Here is a 16,943-nt window from a genome sequence, read left to right as displayed (position 1 = left end):
AAAAAAGATATTAATACCCTGCCTGCTTTATATCCTTGCATGTATAATTTAGCTACACCTATTAACTAAGACTGCAATATGCAATAATAACTAGCAAAATATAAGGATCAGCTTTACTGACAACTTTGATGTTCATTTAGTTGACTAAGGGAAACTTTATTTACTGTGGTTTTGATGTACAAGAAAGTCTGGCATAATTTCAAGTTATTTTTTTCTGTAGGTTTTCAATTAAAACTTGACTAATCCTTACTGTTTATTTGCCTTTTCATTGTATAGTTCCTGCCCTGCACTATGTCAAATATGCCATCTGTGTAACACACTTCTGGCCAGAGATACTTCAGAATTATTTTTGTAACACTCTGAATTGTGGCTGTATGAAATCTTAACTCACTGTATTCAATACTTCTAATTTACTCTATTGCCACAATCATAGTAATCATGTTGTCTTATTGTCCTACTCTTAAATCTCACTGCAGTCACAACAAAGATTCCTGCCCCACCTGCTCAAAACAGACTTACAGCCCATTCCTCTAACTATTTAACAAATGTTAACAATGCTATAAATACCAATTGTGTTTATGCTTTCTGAAAGATTCACTGCAGGCAGTGTTCTGCAGTAGTGTTAGAGCTGAAACAAGTTGTTGACTCCCACCATGAAAGTGATTGAATTCTAAGCCAAAAATGCTTTTCCTTGGATAAGATATCTGATTTGCTACTGCTGTCATGAAACTGGGGTCATGTAAACTTAAACACTGCTGCTGCTGCTTTTGGAAAACAGACCTTCTTAGAGTGATTATGTGTTGCTAAAACAGCATTTGGAAGGATAAATTTGGAAGAGGGAAAACCAACCACTGACACTAAACACAACTTAGGGAAATTTTTCAGATTTTACTTTCACATTGTGAGCCCCATTGTATATAATTCTTTAAATTGAGCAATATCACCGCTCTCCTCCTCCTCTTCCCCACCCATCTATGTAAATAGAGCTGAGTTCCACTTTCAAAAGGAAATTAGTAACTAATTTCTGAACTCACATAAACATAAAATAACACTATTTGCTTGAAAAGTAAAGTAAAGGAGAAACGACCCTTCCAGAGGAAAAGTGGTGAAAACTTCTGGCAAGGTGCAAGATAACAAAACACAATTATCGTTCATATTAATGTCGTTCCTGAGCAACAGCTACCTACCTGAGCAATTTATTTTTCTGCCTTTCAACTTCTCCACCTCTTCTTCTAACCTTTCGCACACCTCAGGATTTGCCCTGCACTCCCTACACAATGGCAGGTCAAATCCCGTGCTGTGTCTGTATTTCCCCTTTTGTCAAAACCTATTATCAAATCCCATGCACAAAGAGCTGAATGATTGGAAAAGGTTGTTTAAAAAAAAAAAAGATATGTAATCAAATTACTGTATCTTTAATGGTGGAGTTTTAAACATTAGTAAAAGGTGAAGGATTCTGTGGCAGAGGATTTTTTTCTGTATATATCAAACCACATCTATTATAGGAACTATTATAGCTGACTTCAGTATGTGACTCTGGTATTAGTTAAAAAAATACAAATTTGGGGATGGGGGCTTTCTACTGTTTTACTTTATAGTTTTGCATAATTTAAATTTAGTTAAATAAATTAAATTTATAGTTATTATGCATTGTTTTGCTGAGTAAGTTTTAAAAGCCCTTTATATAACTATTTAATCACACACACACACACACACACACACACACACACACACACACACACCTAAGTAGTGAACCCAGAGATCTAGAATTCATGGATATTGGGCCAAAAGCCTTCTTGATTTTAGAAAATGATGACAAGAATTACAATTAGCAGTGATATATCTAAAATATTTTCCCTACGAGTATAAGTGACCTTTTTGGTCCTCCTCAAATATGATGGGAAAAGAGAAGAAATAAACTCAAATTGTTAAAAGGTATTAAAAAAATCATAGCTCAGTGAATTAAATAACAAAATAAGAGATTGGAGGTACTCTGATTTCTGAGTGAGAAAAAGTTTAAGATATTAACATAACCAAAAACCAGAAAGTAATCATAAAAGATCTCTGAAGAGCCAAAAGCAAAGTCAATATCTTTATCCTCATGTTAACATGCCTTACTTGTTCAGATTTTCAAGAGGAGACTTTTTCCCTTCAAAAGAGAAAAAGAGTTGTCGATTGGTTGGCTTTTTCTCCTTGATTTTGAAGAGAAACAATTTTCAGAATATAGAAAGTAGCAAATGAAAGAACTCCATGATCTCACTAACCAAAGATAATAACCATTTTTGGTTAGACTGCCATATAAACATCTTTAAGTCTATAATTCCAGACCTTATGCATACATACACATATAAAACTTGTATTTAAATGTTCATAACATGTTTTCCCAGGAATATGGCAAAATATATTTCCAAAGCAATATTTTTGACAATGTATAGCATTGTACTGTATGGATTTACCAGTATTTATTCAATCAGTTCTCTATTATTAGACATTTATGTGTTTGTTTGTTTGTTTGTTTGCTATTATGAACAACTATACAACTTAACATTTTTCTGCATACTTGTTCAATTACTGCTTTGGTTAACGTTCTTTGTAAATAATGCATGAATATTTTAAAAACTGGTATCGATTGCTATAAAGATTAAATTGATTTTCATCCTCACCAAATACATGACAATGATTGTTTTCTTTTATCTTTTTTTTTTTTTAACTGCCAGAAACTATTCTGAGATTCTAATGTGAAAACAGAACCCTTTCCCAGAGGAGGGGGGGGGGGGTGAGAAAAAACTAGAGATTCATGACAATGTCTGCTTTCTAACATTAGGATTTTCATTATTTTTAATCTTAAATAATCTAACAGGCAAAAATATTGCATTTTAAACTGAATTTTATTGATTACTGGTGAGGATGAACTACTTATCATTTGTGGCTTGTATTTCATCTTTTGTGAGTTATCTGTTCCTAAACTTTGTTATAGTTTTGGTTTTTTTTTTTTTTTTGGATGTATACAAACTTCAGTTTTTATGTAGTTAAGTGCATCAATTTCCTTAATGACTTTTGGTTTGATATTAGACTTACAAAATGGGCCTTCTCCATTCCAAGACTATAAAACTACTCACCTATATTATCTTCTAAGTTCTGTAGTTTCATTTTTTACATGCATAACATAATCTTTATTCTAAACAAATACATGTAATTCATTTTTAATTTCTTCCACTTTAAGATGTGAAACGGGAATCTAAATTAATTTATATCTAAACAATTAGCTAGCTGTCCCAACATCACATATTAAACATGATAGCCTTTTCCCACGTGACTTAAAATACCATTTTTATAAAAAATGCTCATATGTAATATGCCTATTTCTGGAAGCTCTATTCTATTCCACTGGACTTCAGTTCCTTCACTACGACATGTTGTCTTGATTACTGTAGTTTATATTTATGTATCTCGTAATCAAACCTATTTACTTTTTCTTTAATTTAGTTCTATCAAATCCGGTTTCTCAGGCTACTGCATTTAAGAAATTGTAGAGTAGGAGGATGGATGCCCAAAAGCTATACTTGACACAGTACAAGAAGCAAGACTGATAGCTTAAGGGTAGAAATAGAAAAATATATAAAAAGAGAGCATAAAAACTACAAAACAGCAGTATGGAATTGTTTAGTTTAAGGCCAAATATAGCACAGAACAATAACTAATAATAATTTTAAAAAACCATATTTGCTAATCTTCCCCACTTCTCATTACTGTCTTCCTGTAAAATGTCCTCTTTTCCTATAAACTGTATAACACCCATTGTTTTACAAATATACATGCAAGGTTTGGAACACCTGGGTGGCTCAGTTGGTTAAGCATCCAACTTCGGCTCAGGTCATGATCTCCCAGTTTGTGAGCTGGAGCCCCATATCAGGTGAGCTTGAGCCCTGCTTCAGGCTCTGTGCTGACAATGTGGAGCCTGTGTGGGATTCTTTCCCTCTCCCTCCTCTGCCCCTAGTGGGATTCTCTCTCTCTCTTTCCCTCTCTCTCTCTCAAAAATAATATAATATAATATAATATAATATAATATAATATAATATAATATAATATAATATAATAAATATTTTAAAAAATTTAAAAAAAAGATTTATGAAACTTAACTATGTCCAAGGTGAGTCAAGTCTCAACAGATTTCAAATAATATGTATCATATATACCGCATTCATTAGCTTTAGAATAAGTTAAAATTAATAACAAAAAGATAACTAGATATCATGTATGAAGGCAAGCCCTCACTGAAGTGATGACCTTTAAGGTGAGGCATAAATGAGGAGGAACCAGAATGTGAAAATCTGGAATAATCAGAGAAAACAACCATCAAAAAAGGGTGCTAAGTCAATGAAAATCTTCATATGATCAGGAACAGAAACAAGGTCAGTATGGCAGGACACACGAATGAGTAAGAGAATAACCTGGCATGAGATCAGAGAGGTAGGCAAGGGCCAGATCACGTGGATCAAAGTGGATTTTAATCTGCTTACTGTGAAAGAGGAAGGTTTAAGTAAGGAGTGACTTGATCTGATTTACATTTTCAAAATAATATTCTGGCAGCTCTGTAGAAAATGGACTGTAGGCAGAAAGGGGTGACCAGGTGTATTAATACTAGCCAGGGGAGAGATGATGATGGTGGCTTAGATTAATGATAGACAGATATAAATGGTTTCCAAATATGTTTTGGAGATACCATCAACTTAGCTGCCATATTTTTAATTTATTATTTTTTAAAATTTACATTCAAGTTAGTTAGCATATAATGCAGTAATGATTTCAGGAGTGGAATCCAGTGATTCATCCCCTACATATAACACCCAGTGCTCATCCCAACAACAAGCACATCCCCTTGCCCACTTAGCCCATCCTCCAACCCCAAACGACATCCAGCAACCCTCAGTTTGTTCTCTGTATTTAAGACCCACCTATGTTTTGTTCCCTTCTCTGTTTTTATTTTTGCTTCTCTTCCCTTATGTTCATCTGTTTTGTATCTTAAATTCCACATATGAGTGAAGTCATATGGTATTTGTCTTATCTGACTAATTTCGCTTAGCATAATACCCTCTAGTTCCATCCATGTAGTTGCAAATGGCAAGACTGCATTCTTCTTGATTGCTGAGTAATACTCACACACACACACACACAAATATATACACACCACATTTTCTTTATCCATTCATCTGTCGATGGACATTTGGTCTCTTTCCATACGTTGGCTATGGTCAACTGCGCTATTCTTCAACCAATTTCCCATATCTTCCCCACCTACCACATAGCTTTTCCAGTCATAGAGCCATACTATTCTCCTTCCCACATGCTCTACTCTCTGCTTTGAATGCCCTTACCCTTTCTGCTGCTTTGCCTACTTCAGTCCTCATTTCTTAAGGATTATGTTTAGGCAGTTATTGCCCCCTTAAACTGGGTTAGCTTTTCCTCCTTTGTGCTCCTATATATAGTGTATAAATCTCAGGCAGAGCATATCACTGTACATACAATTTTTAAAACTTATTCCTGACCTACTAAAACTCTATCAATGAAATGTCTTATACTAAGGTCTAGATAACCCAGTTCTCAACTTTTGGATAGAGCAAATACCAGTTATATTAAAATTGACAGTTGAACTGTGGATAAGAATATAAAATTGTTCTAGAAACCACACTTGTAAATAAAGTTATATTCTAAATATATTTAAAGAAAATATATAAGGTAAATACCTATGCTACATTTTTTTAGGAAAGGAAAAATTATTTGTATAATTAATATTCAATTCATTACATATTTATTTTGTGAATTTGGATTTTACAAGGTTTTTGCCCTTAATAAAAATATTTATTCTTACTCATATCTGACTCTGAATTCAATTATCCTAATTTTTCTCTTTCTAAATTTCTTTCCTTGATCTTAGTTTTTTTGAAATGGTGTTAGAAACATTTTTTTTAGGTAGGCTCCACGTCCAACATGGGGCTTGAACTCACAACCCCAAGATCAAGAGTCACATGCTCTACTGACTGAGCCAGCCAGGCACCCCAGAAAGGTTTGATAAGATCGTATAAAGGAAGAGAAGTATGTCAAAACCATCTTCAGTAGAATTAACAATAAGAAAATAACCAACTTTGATATATTTATACTTTGTCCAGGAAATAATACATGTACTCATCACAGGAAACAAATTCCATAATTATGTGTGGTGATGGGTGTTAGTTAGACTTAACTGTGGTGATAATTTCACAATATATACAAATATCAATTATGTTGTATACCTGAAACTAATATAATGTTGTATGTCAATTATACCTCAATTTTTAAAATGCAAAAAAAGAATATATATAATGCTGGAAAATAGAACAGATGAAAAAATAGTAAAAGAGAAAAAGAACAAAAATAGTATCAAAGAGACAGAAATAAAGAGCAAAGAGGTCTGTTAGAATAAAAAGCTAAAGAATATATCTTTTAGTGGAGGTCATAGATATTTGAAAGAAAAATAGTACATATGCCTGAAAAATAATTCTCTCTCGTGTGTGATATATGTAAATGTAGACATGGTTGTATATTGATATCCCAGCTGTTTTCTAAAAATTAAAAACAACATAAAAGTTTAATGTGCTACAGGCTGTTTCTCTGATTACTCTCCCCCCCTTATGGTTATTATTTCTATCGTTTAGTGCTTTTTTTATAGAGAGATTATTTTTATGATCACTTACTATGCCATATGTATTAACCATTCTAGAGTAAAACTTTCTCAAGAGAAATGAAGCTCTTCCCAAGTAGTGGGTAAATACATGACTTGTACATAAACAACTTGTCTCTCTGTGAATATCTAAGTGTTCCAAGTTTAAATATATAGTAGTGAACAGAAATAAGTAAAACTATAGTTACTGACAGAAAGAAGTCTAGTCTAGTCTGCTTTTAATACTAGAGAAGCACAAATCTATTGTGGTCCCATGACTGTGGTCTTGCAGAGATAATGTTTTAATATAAGTCAAGTGTCTGTAAAAAGTTACTAATATTAGAGATGTTAAAGAATCTTAGGGGAACAAGATTCTGAAGAAAAGATAGTGTAGCCTGGAGATGGGGTGGGGAGCAAAACAAAGGGCAACAGTGGGAGGTTTATAACTAGCAGGAAGCTGTGACAAGAAGTGACTTGGAGGCTGCCCAGGCCTGGCGGTTACAGGCACATGGCAGGCCAGGGTTAGAGCAGTAGGAGCTACCTTCCTGGGTCATCCTGTACAGCCTCATTCCAATCTCAAAGTTGGAAGGAAAGTGTTCATAAACAGGCAGTCTGTGAGCAACCTCTCTGAAATAGTGCCCTACTCACAAGTCACTCTGTATCCCCTTACCTAGCCTTATTTTCTTCATAGCACTTATCACTAATTAAGATTAATCTTTACTGCTTATTTTGTGTGCACCCCGTTACATTGTGAGTTCCATGAGGGGAGGGATTTCGTCCGACTTTATTGCTTATCTCTGTATTTTTAGTACCTTGAATAAAATGAATATTTTTTGTATAAATGAATGAAAGAATAAATTGTCCCAATTTACCAGCCCCTTTCTTATCTATCCAAACCAGCCTAGATCTACCCTTTAACAATTCACCAGTCACCCTTCCACTTTCGATCCTTCCTTATATATTCCACCATAACGTACCATGCAAAACCCCATCTGTTTCTCTCTCCATATATATTTACACATACACACAAACACACACACACCCCTTACAGCATGTTTGTACACCCAACTCTCCTGCTGTTGACAACAGAGAAAAATGGTGGCAAGAAAGTAATCATTTATTATTGAGCATCTATTAAGCACCTATCATTATGTTAGTTATTTCCATAAATATTATCTCAACATTAAAAAACAAACTCTCATAATTTTGTTGCATTTACCCCTTATTCATGCACATTTACTTAAACCAGTCCTCAGACTAACCTCTACTCTCTAATCTCAGACAAGGCAGTATCGTTCCCTGCTGTCCAGTGCTTATCTCTATCTGTCTCATCAATTTTGTTCCTTTCCAGTCCCTCATAGAGCTTGGAAGTCTATTACATGCTTTCATTCATGTATGTTTGACATGCTTCCCTCTTTTTGGGTCTTTCCAATTAACATAGAATCATGGTCAAATATCTACCCATTAAAAAAGAAAAAAAAACTCAGAGTGACTGCTAATGGGCATGGAGTTTCTTTTCGTGGTGACAAAAATGTTCTAAAGTTAGATTGTGGTGGTGCTTGTAAAAGTCTGAGTATGCTAAGAACTACTGTACACTTTAAATGGGTGAATTGTATCATATGTGAGCTATATCTCAATGAAGTGATTAAAGATTCTCCCTTCAATTATTTCCTTTTCTCACTGTGTTTACTTGTTCATGTCCCATCTACCGCTTCTAAGCTACTTTCTGTAAGATCACACAGTGACTCTTAGAATAATCCGGTGGGTACCTTTTGCTTCTTATCTGCTCAATCTTCTTTCAGATAGGTTCTAAAACACACACGTGGTTATGTCACTAACCTTCGACCGATAATCCATTGCCTTATAGTGCAGTTATAATTACATTTTATGTCACTGAAGGCCCTTTAGAGTATGGTCCTGTCTCTCTTTCTCACCCTATCACCTTTGGTTCATTGCATTCTCCCATCATGATCTCTCTCTCACCTATGTGCAGAAAGTGTTTACCCTTTCTTCTGTGTAGATACCCTTTGCTCATGACTCTACCCAGTGTTCTCATTTATCCTTCAATCTATAGCCTCTCATTTCCCAGAAAACAGGATTGGATTCTGGCATTCTGGGTTTAGTGCCTATTCTGTATGTTTGTGCATACATACAGTGTACTTACCTCTATACTGAGTTTATCACAGTATATTGTAATTGTTTACTTATCCATATTTCCATGTTAGACAATGAACTCAAGCTGATGAGGGCAGGGACTTACCTTTCAACTTTTTACCCTTATTATATAATTTGGGTTTAGTAAAAGGTTGTTTTAAAAAGTGAATAAATTAATGCCTACTCTTGTTTTCTGTTTTCTCCTTGCCTCACTTCACAATGAACTCTGCACGTGTCCTCTAGGAAACAGTCTCTGATAACCTATCTAGCATTAGCATTTTATGATCTTTCTGTGATGATCAGTAATTCATATTCTTTTTATGGTTGTGTTTCTTAACAGAGAACACCATAAGGAAAAGAATTACCATGTGATGAATCCTTATGATAAGATAGGTACCACGCCAGACACTTTACGTGTATTATACCCCGTCTAGTCTTCTATGGGGTGAGCATTCTCATACCAGTTCTATATATGTGGAAATAGAGTCTAAGGAAGATCCAAGTCACACAACTAGTAGGCATCAGGGTTAGGAACTAAACTTCTTTCTTTCTTCTTTCTTTCTTTCTTTCTTTCTTTCTTTCCTTTCTTTCTTTCTTTCATCTATCTATCTATCATCTACTTGCTTGTTTGTTTATTCTACTGTATCACACTGCATTGTATCACAAGACTTAACACTATGATATAGGATGGCTATAAAAATTATATTTGTTTTATAACATCCAGAAAACTTTGAGAATTAATCATGCATATTTATATGAATAGTGTTAAATAATGACATGATATATAGTAGTCCCCCTTATCTGTGGTTTTGCTTTTGATGGATTCAGTTATCTGTCATCGACCATGGTCTAGAAGCAAATGATCATCCTTCTGCCACATCATCAGGTCAATACTAACCTAACATTATGCCACAATGCCTACACATCATCCACCTCACTTCATCTCATCATGTAGGCATTTTATCATCTCACATCATCACAAGAAGAAGGGTAAGTACAACACAGTAAGATATTTTGAAAAAGAGAGAGAAACCACATTCACCTTTTATTATTGTATTTGTTATAATGTTCTGTTTTACTATTGGTTATTGTTGTCAATCTCTTACTATGCCTAATTTATAAATTAAACTGTATTTTAGGTAAGTATGTATAAGACAAAACATCGTATGAATAAGGTTTGGTACTATCCATAGTTTCAGGCATCCATTGGGGGTCTTGAAACATATCCCCCATGGATAAGGGTCAGGGGAACTACTGTATTCATTCTTCAAGAATATTGAGTGCCTACCATACTTAGAACATAATAGGCCATGTTTTTTATATAATATGAAAATAAATGTGATAAGTGGAAAACCCTCCAGTTAGAGTTTAATTTGCTAATAATTAACTACTTGGGGTTGTGGGCAAAAAAAGGAAGCCAAGGAAACTTAAAGCAAAAGTTTTAAATAATCTTTAGCAAAAGCTGATCTAGAAAAATTAGTATTAAAAACTTATTTGGTAAGGTAGCTCCTTAAAAAGTTAACATAGTATTACCATACAATCTAGCAATTCTACTTTGGGGTATATATACAAAAGAACTGAAAGCAGAGATTTAAACAGACACTTATATACCAATGTTTATAAAACCACTATTCACAATAGCCAAAAGGTAAAAACAACCCAAAATGTCCATGAACATATGAATGGAGAAAAAAAATATAGTATACACAAACAACAGATATATTATTCATCCTTGTAAGGAAGGAAATTCTGACACATGCTACAGCATAGATGAACCTTGAAGATACTATGCTAAGTAAAGTAAGCCAGCCACAAAAGGATAAATATTATATGATTCCACTTCGATGAGGTACCTGGTGTAGTCAAGTTCCTGGAGATAGAAAGTAGAATGGTGATAGTCAAGGACTAAAGGGCAGGGGGTGGGGATGAGGAGTTACTATTTTAACAAATACAGAGTTTCAGTTTGGGAAGATGGAAAACTTCTGGAGATGGATGGCAGTAATGGCTGCACAACAATGTGAATGTGCTTAATACCACTGAATTACACTAAAAAATGGATAAAATAATAAATTTTATGCTATATTTTCTCCACAATAAAAAACATTATTTGAAGTCCTCACATGTTTAAATTGAAAGAAAAACTATAATCTATACATATATTTGACCTATATATCTAATGTCTAAATGGACTATACCCATGTTCAAATATTCTACAAAGTTAATTTAACAAACATTTACTCTCCCATTGTCTAACCACATGCCTAGAATTTGGATTCAGAAAATACCAAAGATATATGACATTCTTCTAGATCTCTACTGTCCAGTCTGGTAGCCACTAGCCATATGGGGCTATTTAAGTTTGGATTAACTAGAAATAAATAAAATTAAACATTCAGTTCTTCAGTCACACTAGCCACATTTCAAATGCACAACAGGCACATGCAACTAGTGGCTACTGTATTGGACAGTGTAGATATAATGTATATTTCCATCAGTCACTGCAGAAAGTTTCACTGGACAGTGCTCTTTTACATTATACTAGAAATATTATATGGTAAAAATCACTGGCGTGTGTGAGGATTCAAGTCCCAGAGAGGTCACGAACTGAAAGGTTATTCTGCTTAATTCACTCCACTCATGTGGTTTCCATTTTATCATAAGCAAACTGAAAGCATGAGGAAGATATTACCCAGTGCTGTCTTGTCTAAAGATACCTGGGAGATCCAGTCAGATAACTTACCTCTCTCAATACAGGATCAGCTATTGAATTCAGATTGACAGCTCCTTCATAGGTCAGGTAATAGAACACGTTGAGGGATCGAACAGCCTCTGGTCCTTGCTGTTTATAGCCAAAAATGAGATCAATCCATTGGTGAAGCTGGCAGGAAACAAATTCACTCTCCAGGGCCTGAAAATAAAGGGCATAGATCATATTATTGTGCTGAATTTGGTTTTTAAAATATATAGAGAAATTTAGAACAAGCAGTAAAGTTTTACACTAAATTTACTGGGAATAGACTTATTCTGATGTCCTATTTTCCACCAGAATCTGTTCTCCTTTGTTTATAATTAGAAACTTTCTGGCACTTGTTATGCTGAATTATATTAGATTGCTTACATTTCAGTATTATTCTACATTACTGTAAGCATTGTGAGGGCCAGGACTGGGTCTGTCTTCATAATATTTGTAAGTCAGGACCTGACAGTTACCCAATTCATGCTTCAAAAAGACAAAACATGAAACATTTACTATCCACCTGAAATGTTTATGATTTTTCTAGATAGAAACCTTTTGTTGTCTATTGAAACAATTATATAACCAAATTATTTAGTGCTTTCAACTGAGTTTTATGCCAACAAATTTGATCTTTGGAGGAATACTTACAATTACTGAATTATAATTACTGTTATTATTCTAGGTATTAGTATCAAACCTGACCAAAAATTTGATGCTATTAACATAATAGTGCCCAATAAATAATGAATGGATGTAATCAAATGTTCAGCGGAAATTCTGGGCACCAGATCCACTTCCAACTCAACACTGCATTCCCAGTTACCAGCACTGTACCTAAAGCACAGTGAGTACCAACAAATGTTTGCTGCCTTTAATACAGTTATAAATATAAAAGAGGTTAAAAAACTGGAAACATTTCTATAAAAGTGTCCAGATTTATATTAATGTTCTTCAAAATTATTTCACCATAAAAGTTTAGCATATGGACTCAATTATCAATAATTAATGCTATTCAAATCACAGAGCTCTAAGATAAGTGCTGAAGCTTGATTTGAAGTATACCAAATTATATCAGATGATGTATCTCATAGAAATTCTTTTTAGTGTAATAAGTATATGGCTGTGATATATTTTTGGTGTGGCTTATTATGTTATCAATATTATAAAAAGAAATCTGTTGGTTTTAAAACAAAATTGAGTAATCTCTATAGTAAGCAACCAATAAGATATAAACCATCTTGTGACAAAAGACATTCCTATTAGTTCACAGGTATACACTTGTGTTAAGTATTGCTTTATTAAAATAAGTGCCTGTGGGGGCACCTGGCTGGCTCAGTCAGTGGAACATGTGACTCTTGACCTTAGGACTGTGAGCTTGAGCCCCATGTTGGGTACAGAAATTATTTAAATATTTTTTAAAATCCCTATCTAAAATAAGTGCCTATGAATAAGAAAAGTATTTACAACTGAATTCAAATAATATACTTCCTTTAACTGATGATACTTAAAATGACTTCACAATATATCACATACTGTGTAAAATGCAAAAAATAATTCTGTAAATAAAACTCTAGGCAGTTCTCATATTGTAACGTATACCTGAATATGAAATAAAAATATTTAGCTAGCTTCAACTGTGAAAGTTACTGTTTTAGACATCTCTTATAAAACTCATTATATTTATAAATTTAGTAAATAGCTAAGAGAGCACAAAAGTGCTGCAAATGTTATTTGAAATTGGAGAAGAGGAGATTGTAATAAGTACATAGATTTAAAATTAATCTGAAAATTCAGGAATTATTAATGGAAGATGCACAAAAATGATACGTTTGTTTCATTAACTTGGGCCTTGAGTAGGGATGGGGGATTGGGGGCCATGTTTAAAGTGACACATAAAAACAGCAATTGTCTTAATTTGTGTGCAGTGCACTCCACACAAAAGCCCTAAATATGTTCAAATTAGAGCAAGCTGCTTGATTGTCACTGCAGTCTCATGTCACATTAATGCATGACAAACATTAAACCATACACTTAAATGGCAATTTATATCATTTAAATGTTTACTGCCAGACTAGCTCATCACTCATTTAAATGTGACTTTCTGACAGCTAATTTCAGTTAATTTTCTCCAATTCACTTAATTAGAACTTTCAATCAGGGAAGGACCTACACATATCTTTGGGCTTATATCCTTTTTAGTTGTTCAAAATCTGAGTTAATAAACTGCTGAAAAGCCCTCCAATAATAGATTAGCATGTAATATCTCTGAGTCTACAAAAAAAGTGTGACTATATGAAGCAATCTCACAGTAGGTACTCTTAGAAAGAACCTACACTTATTTATGTAAATAATACTCTCGCCAGTAGTTTAAATAAAAAACATTTAGTTCATATACACGCACTATTGAAACAATAAAAAAACCCTGCATCCAAGCTAATTAAAAATTAATGATTTCAAAATTGTTTAATAAGATAAAACAGTCAGGAGTCTCCTGAGTGTCCGTGGTGTTGTGATTTGAGACTATAAAATTCCAGAAGGCTCAGCAAATGATAAAGTACAAGAGAATTTTCTCAATATTAAAGCTCTAAAAACCAGTGCAATTTTATTTTATGTGTCATCAAACAAAGAATTGCGAGTGTTCCTAATGTTGATTACTTCTTTATGCACATTCAAAAATGGTGAAGTTGGTGACGTTTAGATGCTTAAACCTTTATATCTTGATGCTACATCAGAACGTTAAGCAAAAATGCTGAAATGAAAGACACCGTATGCCCCTGTTATACCTCAAACACAGGTGCAGAGATGAGCTCTGTGTCCTGGCTCACCCCTGCCTTTACACCGTCATACTGGTCAATCCCTTAAGAGGTCGACTGGTAATTCACAGAATTATTGGCAAAATCTTTCCCAGAAATTGAGAAACAAATTATTTTCATGGGTAGATTTTATTTACATTTCTTAAAACTAAACTAAAAATCTCATTAGTGGTTTTCAAACATTTCTTGCAATTTACCAAAGCTTAGGGATACAAAAGAACAATTGCTATGGTTATAAGAGTTCCTAAAAAGTTTAAAATCATTTCAGAAAAAGTCAGTTCAGGACTTTAACATCCTTTCAGTAGTAGTGAATGACAACTGCTTAACCAAAGGTATATAATAATAAAAACTTAGTGAAGATTTGAGGTAAGAGGTAAAGGCAAGCAGAATAAAATTACTGAAGGACAGAAATACAACTAATTCAAAATGGAATATCCTGAGAATACATCTCATATCTTGTTTTTGAAATTCAAAAACATAAATTATAAAACATATTAAAATTCTTTAAATCCCTTTATATGTTAAGATTTGAAAAAAACACTCTATATAAAATACATACATCCACATTTGTAGTCACAAAAAAATAGAAATACGACATTGCGATGCTGAGCATTTGTGATTTTTCAAAGCCTTTAGGTCAGACAGTCCTCATTAAGACTGGAGTTAAATACGGTTTGCAGCTAGGGGATAGTAACATTCTTCCCATGCTGCTCTCAAACCTAACCAATCAATTGTTAGTACTCCCTTAGCAGGCTGGATACATCATTTACATCCAATGTGTGCTCTGAGTAAAATTTGTAAAAAGAAAATCCACTAAAATGTCCAACACAATACAATAATATTCAACTCATCTGAGTTATTATAAAATAAATCAGTGACTAATGTCCAATTGTTAAGGATCAAATAAGTCTATGAAAAGACTATCATATGAAGCCTCACACAAATTGTCAATCCAATCCAGGGGGACTCATATTAGTCTTGACAAACTGTCTTGGGGCTGATATCTGCTTTCTTAATGAGATCTATTAAGCAGAGACTAAAACACTTGAGATATGCTAAGAAGTACAGTATACAGATGTCAAATACAAACACTTATTAGTAACTTTCATTTGTTTGGTCCACATGCAGAACATCAACAAATTCAAGCTTTAATATTATAAAGATAATAGTAAATTATTCATAAACAACTCATTTGTGTAATCTTGTGTCAGAAATAATTATAACATATATGAATATGTGTCTTACAATCAATCTCATTGAAAGAATGTAATCTGTGTTTTCCTGCCACTAACCCATTAAGGGAATGAATTATTTATGGATAAAAAATATTTTTTACAATTATTCTTGTTTCCTATAGTACAGTCAAATAATATGATAATTTATATAGAAATGGCTTGCTTTTTACTATTTGGGAATAAAAATTCTAAAATAAAAGGCATTAATAATGTGTTTGTTAATCTCTGTACGCTTTAGAGACACTCTAGCAATTTCCTTTTATTTTCAAACAAAATAATGTAAAAATGTAAAAATCAAGAAAAGCAATTTTATTTATTTAAAAAATTTTTTATTTTAATTATTTAAACAAATTTTTTAAGGTTTATTTATTTTTGAGAGAGAGACAGAGCACCAGCAGGGGAGAGGCAGAGAGGGAGGGAGACACAGAATCCGAAGGAGCTCCAGGCTCTGAGCTGTCAGTAGAGAGCCCAACACGGGGCTCAAACTCCAGAACCATAAAATTATGACCGGAGCTGAAGTCGGATGCTTAACTGACTGAGCTACCCAGCGGCCCCTAAAAAATTTTATTTTAGAGAGAAAGAGCACACCAGCGGGGAAAAGGAGCAGAGGAAGAGTGAGAGAATCCAAAGCAGGATCCATGCTCACCACTGAGCCAGATGGCGGGGTTCTATCCCACGAACCCTGGGATCATGACCTGAGTTGAAATCAGGAGTCGAACACTTAACTGACTGAGCAACCCAGCCACCCCGAAAACCAATTTTAATTAACAAAAGAAAGGTAATTGTTTAATTCAAGACCTGAAAACCTTACTTGTGTATTATTCCCAAATTAATGCTAATATTTATTTATACTTTTGTTAAATGGTCTCATACTATACCATTTTTAAAAACCACTAAATAAAAGCTACTGATATCTATAGGACATGATTTTTATGAAAAAACAAAATGAAACAAAACCCAGAGGATCAAATAGTATTTACAAACCTTTAAGTACAGAAATAATTGCATAACCAGAAGAAAGTAGGTCTGTGTAACACAGATACACGTTTCTCAAGACCTATATCATCACTTCCATTCGTAGGTTTCTAGAAGACCTGATTCAATTCTGAGATTCAAAATGCATTAGCTATAAGTATCAAAGAAGAAAATAAAAATGACTGACTCACCCTTTTGCCTTGGTATACATTTAATTATAAGATGTATTTAATCATATTTTAAAGATTTTAAACAATTTTTATGTACCCTCTATACCCAACTTGGGGCTCAAACTCACAACCCTGAGGTCAAGAGTTGCATCTTCTTTTGAC

At 33.7% G+C, this 16,943-nt stretch overlaps 1 protein-coding gene across 3 annotated transcripts in view; it reads right to left on the bottom strand.

Annotated features, from left to right (window-relative positions):
- The window catches only part of LRBA (LPS responsive beige-like anchor protein), a 781,201-nt gene that overhangs the window by 69,262 nt on the left and 694,996 nt on the right, over positions 1-16,943 (bottom strand). For all 3 annotated transcript variants that reach the window (XM_042983782.1, XM_042983784.1, XM_042983783.1), the window contains one exon: positions 11,592-11,759. In XM_042983782.1, the coding sequence (XP_042839716.1) occupies positions 11,592-11,759 (168 nt within the window). The remainder of the gene's footprint in view (positions 1-11,591; positions 11,760-16,943) is intronic.

The sequence above is a fragment of the Panthera tigris genome, chromosome B1 (genome assembly GCF_018350195.1).
Source record: "Panthera tigris isolate Pti1 chromosome B1, P.tigris_Pti1_mat1.1, whole genome shotgun sequence".
Classification (NCBI taxonomy): Eukaryota; Metazoa; Chordata; class Mammalia; order Carnivora; family Felidae; genus Panthera; species Panthera tigris.
This window is presented reverse-complemented; position numbering and strand designations above follow the sequence as displayed.